The 11,622-nt window shown below is 52.9% G+C and overlaps 1 protein-coding gene across 1 annotated transcript; it reads right to left on the bottom strand.

Moving 5' to 3' along the window:
• Positions 1–4,494: 4,494 nt before the first annotated feature.
• On the bottom strand, positions 4,495–11,531 carry GAL3ST3 (galactose-3-O-sulfotransferase 3). The gene is made up of 3 exons (XM_077759597.1): positions 11,418–11,531; positions 7,700–7,936; positions 4,495–5,266 (listed from the first exon to the last, which is right to left on the bottom strand). The coding sequence occupies exons 2-3, from the start codon at positions 7,822–7,824 to the stop codon at positions 4,495–4,497; spliced, it is 897 nt and encodes a 298-aa protein (XP_077615723.1). The 5' UTR covers positions 7,825–7,936; positions 11,418–11,531.
• Positions 11,532–11,622: the final 91 nt, after the last annotated feature.

Raw genomic sequence — 11,622 nt, forward strand, 5'->3', positions numbered from 1 at the left:
CAGTGCCATTGTAGTGAATCTGGAACTATATTTTCCAGACTTCTCTTCCCTGCATTGTCCTGACTTAGTGTGGGTGCAAGTGACATTTGATGCAAGATTTGGAAAGTAGAAGTGAAACAGGAGCTGTTTCACCTTTTTTCCACTAGGAAGGTTGGTGTGGGGGCGCCAGATGTAATTTGCAACTCATCTGTGATGATCCTTATTTAGGGGGTCACCTTGTTGGCCTGGGGCAGCATGTTCTACAGCTCTTCCGGCTTATGGATCTTCCTTCAATTTCTGTCACTTAAAAAAATTTTTTTTAAACATTTACTTATTTTTGAGACAGAGTGTGAGCAGGGAAGGGGCAGAGAGAGAGAGAGAGAGAGAGAGAGAGAGACAGAATCTGAAGCAGGCTCCAGGCTCTGAGCTGTCAGCACAGAGCTGGACGTGGGACTCGAACTCACGAACCACGAGATCATGACCTGAACTGAAGTTGGATGCCCAACCAACTGAGCCATCCAGGTGCCCCATCTTCTGTCACTTCTGTTCTGGTGCAACTATGGCTTCCTGACAGAGTGCTAGCTTCTTTTATAGGTCACCTGAATCATCAAAGTTGGAAGCTGACATGCAGAGAGGAACTGATGTGGGTTCTGGTCTATCCTGTAAGACCTAGCTCATCTTCACAACTGCCAGTTTTTTCTTACTCTTCTCCACCTTACATTCATCTCAACTGCCTGGCTTCTGTCTTTGGCTCCAGCATTAGATAAAAAGACAACAGTCTTATATAATCAGCTCTCACAATTATGTAGGGTCTTATTCTTAGAACACATCTTCATTGTATATAACCACTCTAGTAATTTCGTTTCACTGATCAAATCCTGGCTGATCCAAAGTATCCCTTGGAAAAGACATTTTTAAAAAGTAACTTTAAAAGATACACAAACTGTCATTTTCTTTGTTAGAAGAAACTTAAAGTTCAGTCCACACCTCCTCCCTTTGTGAACAAAGGTAAATAAACGAATGTCTCTGTAGATTTCTTATTTTAACAACGGGCTTATGACAGGTTTTGTTTTGTTTTGCTTCTTAGCACTGCTACATGAACACAGAATCAGGAACAGCTCCTTTGGTTGAGGAAAGAAGGGAAGGTAATGTGATAGACTGAATGCAAAAACAGCCCCCTCTTATCCATGATGCCCCTTGAAATGGGACTCTATACCATGTATTTCCCCATCCCTTGAATCTGGACTGGTCTTTTTTTTTTTAATTAATTTTAATTTTAATTTTAATTTAAAATTAAAAAAAAGTTTTATTTATTTCTGAGAGAAGAGAGAGAGAGAGCAGGGAAGAGGGGCAGAGGGAGGGAGAGAGAAAGAGAGAGAGCAGGGAAGAGGGGCAGAGGGAGGGAGAGAGAAAATCTTAGGCAGGCTCCACACTCAGTGTGGTGACTGACATAGGGCTCGGTCCCACAACCTGAAATCATGACCTGAGCTGAAATCAAGAGTTGGGTGCTCAGACAACTGAGCCATCTAGGCACCCCTCAGCCTTCCCATTTGTAATGGGGTTTTAGGCTCTGTCTCCTGCTCCCCTGTTGCTTGAGTGTTGTGAAAATCCTATGAGATTTGTATGGGAGTAGAGAGTGGGGATGGAGGAGGCTGGTCTTGTCCTGTCCTTTGCCCACTGGAAGGTGCAGGGGGGTCTTTTGGAGAGGAGAATTCTTGCAGTCATTCTGGGTCGGAGGAGCAAATCTCAGGTCTCTAAGATTGAGAAAGGGGCTGCCATTTTCACACACCCCCCCCCAGGGCCTCTCCTTCTCCTATCCTTCCCCTCATCTGGGTGCCCCCGGGGGATGCCTCTTTCTCAGGTACACAGCCCTGCAGCCCCACTCTGCTTCTCTGGCATTTGCAGTAGCATTTGCAACTAGAGACCCTTCCTCTGCCTGTTTCAGTGACTCTTCTCCATCTACAACGAAGGTCCCCACACGTGCGCTGCTGCGCCAGCCAGAAAGGGGCTGCAGATGGTGAGAGATCATGACCCTTCTGCTCTGGGGACAGTCCAGCCTCCCTCGATGGTCATCTCAGCCATTCCATTCACTCCAGAGTCCTACACAGGACAATCCAAACTTCTAAGCAGGACATTCAGGGCCTTTCATAAGCTGGTGCTGGTGTGCCTCTCCCACCAGGGTAGCCCAGCACTACCTGGCCCACAGAGGCCCCAGCTGTCTCACACCCGGGGCATGCATGGTTCTCTGTCTGGAGCACTCTGCCCTGTCACTATTAGTTGGAACAGCCTTTCTCCAGGGAGCCTCTCCCAATGGCTCAGGAGATACTTTACACATCTTTCTATAATCCTATATATCAAGGCTGCTGCTTGCCCCTACAGTGCTTTGAGCAAAGTAGAAAAAGGCACCCTTATCTCAAAATGCTTTCTTCCATGTGCCAGGAAATTCTTGGAATACGTGTGCCAAACTGTGACAACTACATGAAAGGTGTCCATCCAGGAGGAGCCCTGATGACGCCAGACCTGCAGCTTTGGGAACCTTTCCATGTGCCAGGCATTGTGCTAAGCGCCTTATCTCAAATCTTGCTCACAAAACTCAGGACTGAAATGGTTCATTTCATAGGTGAGGAAAGTGAGGCGCAAGAGCTAGGACCAAGGTTATGTAACCAGTAGGTGGCAGGGTCATGGTTTGAACTTTAAAGCACATAAGTGCCTCCATTAAGTCATCGTCACCCAGCTGCTTACACATTGGTCCCAGACCTTATGGTGAACTCCTTGGGTGCAGCGACCACATTTCATCCACTGCCCAGCTCTGGACATGAGTAGAGTGGGCAGTACCACATGTGTGTTGATGGAAGAAGCCTCTCTGCAAGACATTGGGACCCAGGGGCTAGAGCCTGTTCCCTGTAGCTGAAGCTGGGAATGTTTGGATCAAGGAGTCCCAGAGGGCCCCCACTCCACCCCACCCCACCCCACCCCTGCTTAGTCACTGAAGGCTAATACTTGATTTGGTGCCTACTTAGGGTCTGCCTTTGCTTCTACAGAGAAACCCTCTTCCAGGGCCTGATTCTAGATGCTTCCAGTTAGTTCTTGAATCCTGAACTGTGCTCTCTGCTGAAGCAGGGCAACATTGATAAAACAAAACAAAACAAACAAACAAACAAACAAAAAAAAAACCCCACCAGCCTGACAATCTGGGAAAGCAGGGGAGGTCTATCAAGGCAGAACTTAAAGGCAAGTCTGAATTTTCTAGGAGGGCGCAAGACAAGGTGAAGGATATTCTTGGCAAAGGTATGATCAGAGAGGCTGAGAGCTGGAGGTGGGCAGTGGCAGACAGGCACCTTCTTGGCTGGGAGTCAGACCATGATTTTCTTTGTATAGATGACTTCGAGTTGAGTGCAATTCTTTACTGCTGCTTAACGCCAGAAACCTAATCGTGACTTTGAGTGTCTGCATTCTTTTGCCTTTTCCAGAGTTCTACTGGTAAAAAGTGGGGTGCTCTAAAAGCAGCTGCTTTTCAAGCCCAGGGACTGTCATCCAAACTGTCAACTAACCATTGCAATCTCTCTTTTCCAAACAGCTCAACAATTGTCTCTGTGAAAAATAAAATAAAAAGGAACTGATAGCAGTGTTTCCCTCTGAAGCCTGAAGTGCTTCCGTCTACCCAATTCTAGACCCTCCTTCAGTTTACGTGCCCCACTCCAGTTCCAATGTCTCCCCACGAGCCCTATGAGGCCCATGGACCCTATCTGCCTTGCTCACCTATGTCCCCAAATTAGAGACAACGTTCAGTAAGTGGGGCTGAATTGAATGAAAAGGAATGATTTGGATGTTCTCAAAGGAAATAAGTAGCCAGTGGCCAGTCTGCCTCGGTGAGCCCAGTCACTGAAGAGGCTGATAAGACTTGCAAGCGTCTGGGAAGGGCAGCGGAGGAGCTCGGTTGAGCCTGGGCCCCCTTCCTTATGGTGACAGTCACAGCTGCTATTCTTGGGCATCTGCCTCATCCTCAAACGTGGGAAATCTGCCTTTCAATGACTGACAAACAACCTGTGCCTTTTGAAGACATTTTATTAAAAAAGAAAAAAAAAGAAAAAGAAAATGAAAAACCAAACAAAAAGCCCAACCCAAGAACTCTTGGTTCTGGGAGTCTGGGAGCAGCTTAGGTCTTCGGGGAGGGTGGAACCTGGAAGACAGATGGTGTGGGGGGTCTCTGACCCCTGGGCTCACCCGCTTGAAAAAGACAGGTGGGGCTCAACCCATAGAAAAAAGGCAGGGTGGGCAGTTCTGGTCAGGCCTCAGACCTCTCGTCAAAGGGGCCAGCCAGTTAGGGAGGAGAAGAGGGTGGCCCGGGGCTCGATCGGGCCTATCAGCACCCTCCACGAAGGCGGGGTTCAACCCATCCCAGGGAGGCCGGCTCAGATAGGGAGACGAGGCCCCAAGTACTGAGCAGGAGAGGCCCCGGTGAGGCGGGTGCCGGGGGCAGTCCCAGGCAGGGAAGGGCCCCAGACTCTTGAGAGCTCAGTGGCCTTGGAGGCCGCGGGGCAGCGCCCGGATGGGCCGCGGCGGGGGCTCGTCCAGGACNGCGGCGAGGCGCGAGCTGGCGGCGCGCGCGTTGAGCTTGGCGTAGAGCACGTCGTCCAGGTCCCAGGCCAGCAAGCGCCGCAGCAGTACCAGCGACTCGTCGAAGTACTCGGCGATCATGACGAGCGAGAAGACCTCCTCCACCTGGCGGATGAGGCCCGCCAGGTAGGCGGCGTCATCGCGCGGGCTGCGCTCGTTGTCGCCGCCCAGGTCGTAGGCCAGCGTGTTGTGCGCGAACATGGCGAAGTGCTCGCCCGCGCGGTAGTAGGTCTCGGGCGCGCGCAGGAAGGCCTCGAGCGACGCGTTGGGCACGCGCCGGAAGGCGGGGCAGTACTGGTTGTAGTAGCTGAAGAGCGACTCGAACATGGCGGCCGGCTCGCGCAGGATGGTGACGTAGACGGTGCCGGGCGGCATGAGGCGCTCGAGCTCGGCGCGGTCGAAGCGCAGGTGGCTGGCCAGCACGTGCGGCGGCCGCGTGGCCGGGTGCACGAAGTGCGCCGAGAAGTTGCGCGGGTAGCAGAACTGGTGCTCGCAGCTCGGGTGCGGCAGGGCCACCGTCAGGTTGTGGCGCTCGGCGAATCGGAACAGGATGTTCTGCACAGTCGTGCCCGCAGTCTTGTGCGTCTTCAGGAAGGCCACCGTCATGTGCTTGGGGCGCGGCGGTGAGTCCCGCAGAGGCGGGCAGCTCAGAGGAAACAGCTTGGGGTACCTGCGGAGTTCGTGGGGTGTGCAGCGGGGGAGGGTGTGAGAGGGATGCTTCTCAACCCCTGCCCCTCGGCAAGGATGGTGAGATGGGCCACAGAATGGTCCAACCCGGACTGTACCCATGAGCCGATAGAGGGATATGCCAGGCGGCCTCTACTGTGACCCCCAGTGATCCCTGCTGGCCTCTGCGGATTCACGCCCTTGTGTATTTCCCTCCCCATGAATATGAACAGGACTTCTTGATGATGCTGAGGAGTAGAATAGGGCGTAAATGATGGGATGCCACTCCTGAGATTACATTATAAAATGACTGTGGCCTCTATCTTGGTCTCTCTGTCTCTCTCTCTGGGGTAACTCATGCAAGGAGAAGCAAGCTCTTGTATGGGGAAGTACTGAGGGGCAACAGTCCCTGAGGAACTGGGCCCCCATTCTTTCAACCTGCTTGAAGAACTGAATGTTGCCAGCAACCAACCGTGTGAATGAGCTTGGAAGGGGAGCACTTCCGATCAGACCTTCCGATGAGACTGCATCCCTAGCAGCCAGCTTGATTGCAATGCCACGTGACCTTGAGCCAGAGGTACCCAGCTAAGCCACACCTGAATTCCTGGCCCACAGAAGCAAGATAATAAGTGTCTTTTTAAAATTATCTTTAAAGTTTATTTATTTGTTTTGAGAGAGAGAGAGAACGTGAGTTGGGGAGAGGCAGAGAGAGACAGAAAGAGAATCCCAAGCAGGCTCTGTACTGTCAGCACAGAGGCTGATGCAAGGCTTGAACGTATGAACTGTGAGTTCATGACCTGAGCTGAAATCAAGAGCATGATGCTTAACCATTTAAACCACCCAGCCACCCCAAGATAAATGTTTGATGTTTTCAGGTGCTAAATTTTGAGGTAATTTGGTTACACAGAAATAGAAAACTAATATAAGGACAGAGGCCCTTGGAGACCCTTGAGAAAGTCTCTTCTACACATGCAGAAATTGAGGACCTGAAGGAGGAAAGTCATTTACATTGTCTGGCAACTCAACAAAGTCACCATATTCTCTTGTTCTCTTTTTTTCTCATTTTTACTCTTTGGCTCCTCATCTTATAGATGAGTGGCACGGGCTTTGAGGCAATCTGTTATATGATTCTGTTAAATCCTCTGGAGCCTCATTCCTTCATTCAACAAGGTTTTTGATCTTTGTTTTTAGCATCTATGTGTCAGGCACTGTTCTAGGCTCAAGAAACATGCTAGTACAAATACCAGACAACAATCCTAGCCTTCATGAAGCTTTCATTTCTGTTTCCTTATTCCTGAAACAAGGGTGTTTGGGATTACAGATGACCTGTAAGTTCCCCGCAGACTTTGAGTTACTCTTATTTCTTTTCTATCCTAAGCATCACGTAATGAGGAGAACTCTAAGCAGCTTTTTTTTTTTAAATATTTTTAAAAAATATTTTATTTAAACACACAGAGAGAGAGGGAGACACAGAATCTGAAGCAGGCTCCAGGCTCTGAGCTAGTTGTCAGAACAGAGCCTGACATGGAGCTCAAACCCACGAACCATAAGATCATGACCTGAGCCAAAGTCGGATGCTTAACCGACTGAGCCACCCAGGCGCCCCAACTCTAAGCAGCTTTAAGAACACCACTGAGATTTCTTATCTGTGGCTGGTTTGGGCTCAGGATAATATTTATACAGAGGCCCTACTGAAAGACCAGCAATTCAGGGCCTAATCACACCATTCTCATGGGCACGCCGTGTAGAAAATGGGAAAGTTGAGGCCCTGAGTGGTGCAGGGGTTTGTTGGGTTCACACAGTGAACCGTGAAGTAGGGTAAGGGAGTCCAGTTAGTCATCACGTACCCTGTATCAGGGTGACTAACTGGGTCACACACAGCATCATTCCCATTTTATAGATGAGGGAACAGGCTCAGAAGAGTGAGGGGATTTGCCCAGCACAGCAGAAGTAATGAGAAGTTATTTGCAGTCCTCTGGGAAGGCGCTCAGACTGTGATGCCTGCCGGCTCAGACTGTGATGCCTGCCGTGGGAAGCATTTGGACGGGATTAGAATCCCAGTTTAGTCACTGGCTGACTCTAGGACTTCAAGCAACCTTTCAAGGCCAGTCCCTGCCCCGGGAGGTTGTGTGGATCTACCGAGAATCTACAGGAAAGCACTACTGGAATAGAGGGAGGAGGGGTGCCTTGGGTGGCTTAGTCAGTGCAGCATGCGACACTTGTCCTTGGGGTCATGAGTTCAAGCTTCATGTTGGGCTTAGAGCCCACTTAAAAAAAAAAATTTAGAAAAATAGAGGGAAGGAACAAAGCCCAGCAGAAGGCAGACCCTTCTGGCAGATAGAAGGAATGGAAAGGAGAGCTCCCAGTTCTGTTGCTGACCAGACAAGAACGCAACTCCCCTGGGTCCCGCCCATACACCGACACCCTGCCCCCTTACCAGCTGAGCTGTGCCCCCTGGTGGATGAGGAGGCTTAAGGTGCTGCACCCTAGCACCAGCAGCAGGATTTTCCTGCGGTTCATCATCTTGGAGGCCTGCTGCAGGTGCTGGAGGATGGGTGGCATGATGGGGTACCCGCCCCTGGACCAGCCGGGGCCTCGCTATCCAGGACTCCCTTCGCCGGCACTCATGGGGGCTCCTGGGGCTCTGGTAGCAGGGCCAGTATTCCTGAGAGGCCTGGCAGGAGAAGGAAGCAAACAGGTTTGCAGCGGGCAGAGGAGATGGGCTGTGGGCCCCAGCAAGACTGCTGCAAAGGAGAGCTCCAAAGGGTGGGGTGAGCAGAGAAGCCAGAGAAGATCCGATTCCTACCTCCCTGTTACCAAGACCCTATCTCCACAGCTCTAGATAACTTAGTCTTGGGTGGAATTACAGGCTCTGGGGTGTGGCCAGCCCTTCAAGCAGTAGCCACGCCTCCTTTGAGCCCTGTCTCAGCTTCTCTGCCTGGTCCTAATTCGTCTTTGTCTTGTGGTCATTTGTTTCTGTTCTCCCCCGCCCCCACGTAGACTTGCCTTAGCACCAGCGCTTGGCTTAAAGCACAGAAGTCTCCATTCAGAGTTTCCCTCCTCCAGGATTCCTTGCTTGAATGCTTCAGCCAAGAGTCGGTCTTGACTCCCCAGAGACCGAGGTCCTCAGAAACCACTGTCTGGACCTATATCTTCTTGAGCCTCTTGACATGGGCAAGGGATCAATATTGCAGGCTTACTAGATGTACTGTATACTATTACATACTTAATTCCATTTAATCCCCACCACACCCTAGCGTAGGCATTATTCCCCATTTTACAGACAAGGAGACTGAGGCTCTAAGACGTGGCTGTGGCGCTACTTGTCCCTGGTCACACAGTGTTGGCAGAATCAGGATTCAGACCTGCTCTCTCTCTGGCTCCAAAGCCCATCCCCCTAGACATAATGTGTGCTGCTTCCACAGAACACGGATTTCTCCCTCCCTGCTCTGGACTCTGGTAGAGTGCTTCTGAGCCCTGAGCCTTCCTAGCTTGGCTCCTGCCCTGAGGGCCCAAGACCAATAAATCCATGAGAGAAAGAAAGGGAGGAGCTGAAATCCCAGAACCCTATCTGGATTCCATCCCTAGACACCTGAAACCCCGGCCACTCCATCAGCTGACTCTGCAGTGAGCGGTGCCCGGCCAAGGCCATGATATGGCGGCTGGGGAGAGGGGTAGGGGTGTGGGGAATAGAGAGGGGGCTCCTGCTTGTTGCCCTGCTGAGATTCTCCAGAAGAAGATGGGCCTCCATCCCAGGTTAGTGGCAAGAGCAAGAGGAGGAAGCAGGGAGGGCCTGGTTTCCAGCCAGTCACCTGTCCCCACACAAGTGCCTTGGCTCAAGGGCAGCCTGGCCTTTGGCAGTGCTAGTGGAAAGGCAGCTTCAGCAGCAATGCCTGTCTCCCCACTAGGGTGGCGTCTCTGTCTCGGGGGCTTCGGTCTCCAGGTCTGGGTTCAGCTTCAGCCTCACACACACACCTCTCGAAAGGGGACAGGGCACCTGGAACCCTATGGCCATTGGCACGTATGTGGAATTAGGACACCCGGGTCCCAGGAGGGATGAGGGAATGTAAAAACTTTTGACCATCACTTCCCCTTGGGGCCTAAAGCTTGGTTTCCAGTCCCTCTTCTTTACCACCACCTTTCCCTCTCCCCTCAGTAATCCCGGATTACATTTAAACCTGTTTGGGAGGAATGATGTCCTGGTTGGGCCTTTCCTTTCTCCCCAGGCCCCATCCCCTGGCTTCCCCCACCAGCCCGCAGACGGACTTAATCTGCCCGGAGCCGAGGGGGGTGAAGGGTCCGCCACAGAGGGCAACCAAGGGCATAACAGAGAAAGCCTGAGGCCCTGCTGTCTTTGCAAGGATCGCTAAGGACAGAGAAGGCTGGCCATGGCGGGGTGAGGAAGCCTACATGAGAAGTCACGGCCTGTGGCCTCTGCCACTCCTCTTGCCCAGAGGATTTGGTGATAAGATGGGAGTTTCCCAAGGGGGCAAAGTGGGAAGTCAACCTAGTCACATCCCTGCTAAACTCACTAAAACTGTCCTATCCCCGGAGGACTGTGGGTCGGCCAAGGAGGTCAGGTCTGGAGGGAGCGCCACCGGGACTCTCCCTGGGAAGTGCTTCAACCAGGCCACGCAGAGGACAGCAGGGTGCTTGGCGGTCTCCTCCGTGGTCTCCCTCAGCCCCCTCCCCTTCATGTCTTAGCCCTGGGGACCCAGTCAGCCAGACCCTTGTCTAGGGTCCCCTTGGAATAGGGCATCATTAGCACAAGGACTCCATGGACACCACCTGTAAGGTGGGCACCAGTCTCTGCTTGGCCATCGTCCGTGTCGGGAGGCTCACCACCTTCAGATACAGCCTGGCCCGTTTCTGAGCAGCCTCAGCTGTTTCTAAAAGTTGTTTCTGGGACAGCTAGGGTCGCCTACTGTGGTTAGTGCCCTGCTTGGCTTGTCCCCCTCCACCTTCTGCCCACAGGATGGTTCGTGTTTCGGTCTTAGACCACATGAATCATTTTTCTCCATGACGGACCTTCAGGTATTTGAAAGCAGTAACCTTGTCTCCTCCGGATGGCACTCGGCCAGGCTAAACATTCCAGGTCCTGAGAGAGGGTGCTCCTTGGACACTGCAGGCAGCCTCCCTTCCCTTGCCAAGTTCTCTCCATGATGCTCCTCTGGAGATGGAGTCAGGGCACTGGCACCCGGGGAGGGGGCTGGCTGGGGCTGGATCTAACCTCTGTAATCTGCAAGCTGGCGTGGGGTGGGTGGCGGTCTCCCGGGGCCCTGGCTCCTACACCTTGTGTGCTTCAAACTACCCCTCTGCCTCCCCTGTGTCTTCTACGTGGAGAGAGTTTCCATCAGCTGTCCCAGACAGGTCAGGATGCCCAGCCTCATCAGAATATCAGTGCTAATTTTAGTCAGAACAATTTACCTCAGGCTGCTGCCTGGTTTTGCAAATTGCTTTCCTTTCTCCAGGGAACCAAAGGAAAAAAATGGTATAGCTAGGCAGAGCTTTGAAAACTGGCCTGGACACCCATCTGCTCCCAAAACAGCCCTTTTCTCTCTCCTCTCCCAGCTTAGGGCCAGTATGGGTGCTCTTAGAGGCTTGGACCACCAGCCCTGACCATTAGATGACCTGGAGACTCTGTCCTTACTAGAAGATGGCACAGCCCAGTGAGGGAAACTGCCCAGGGCACGAGAGAGGACGGGGCCAAGGGCTCAGGGGGTTGCAGTTTAGTGGCTCAGGAGATCAAATATCTTTCCACCTCTCTCTTTTCCTTCCTTTTTCCTCCCAGCCTGCTGCCAGGTCCTCCCCAGCCCCCTCTACTTGCCGTCTACCCCCACGTCATCCCTGCCTCCAAATTCCCTTCATCCTCCTTTCTCCATCGCTACCGCCCCTCCGGCCCCCATTCCCTCAATTTCATCCCCACCTACCCCAGGGATCCGGTCACCAGGATCTGGTCACCATAGGGGGATAGGCCAGACTCACCCTCTCACCCCGGCTTCTCTCCTTCCCCGGGGGTAGAGCGCGCCCACTCCCCCGCCCCGTGCTCTCCAGGCGCTAGGCCCCCACCACACTCTCCCGCCCACCCCTCGTACCCCGTCCCGGTCCGGTCCACCCCAGTCCCCCGGCCCCACGCCGGCCACTGCAGTACTTACGCCGCGGGCTCTGCCTCCGACCCGGGTTTGGGGTGGTCGCCGCTATCTCCAAACCCTTGTCGCGAAATCCAATGCGGATCGGAGGGCGCCGGGGGCCCTGAGCGCCGAGTGCCGGTTCGCTCGCCTCTCCGCGCCTGGATGGGATCAGGTGGCGGCTCCGCTCCTCTCCGCTCTGCCCGCCGCCCGCCCCCAGGGCACACCGGAG

This window comes from Crocuta crocuta, unplaced genomic scaffold (assembly GCF_008692635.1).
Source record: "Crocuta crocuta isolate KB4526 unplaced genomic scaffold, BGI_CrCroc_1.0 scaffold53, whole genome shotgun sequence".
In the NCBI taxonomy this organism is placed as follows: domain Eukaryota; kingdom Metazoa; phylum Chordata; class Mammalia; order Carnivora; family Hyaenidae; genus Crocuta; species Crocuta crocuta.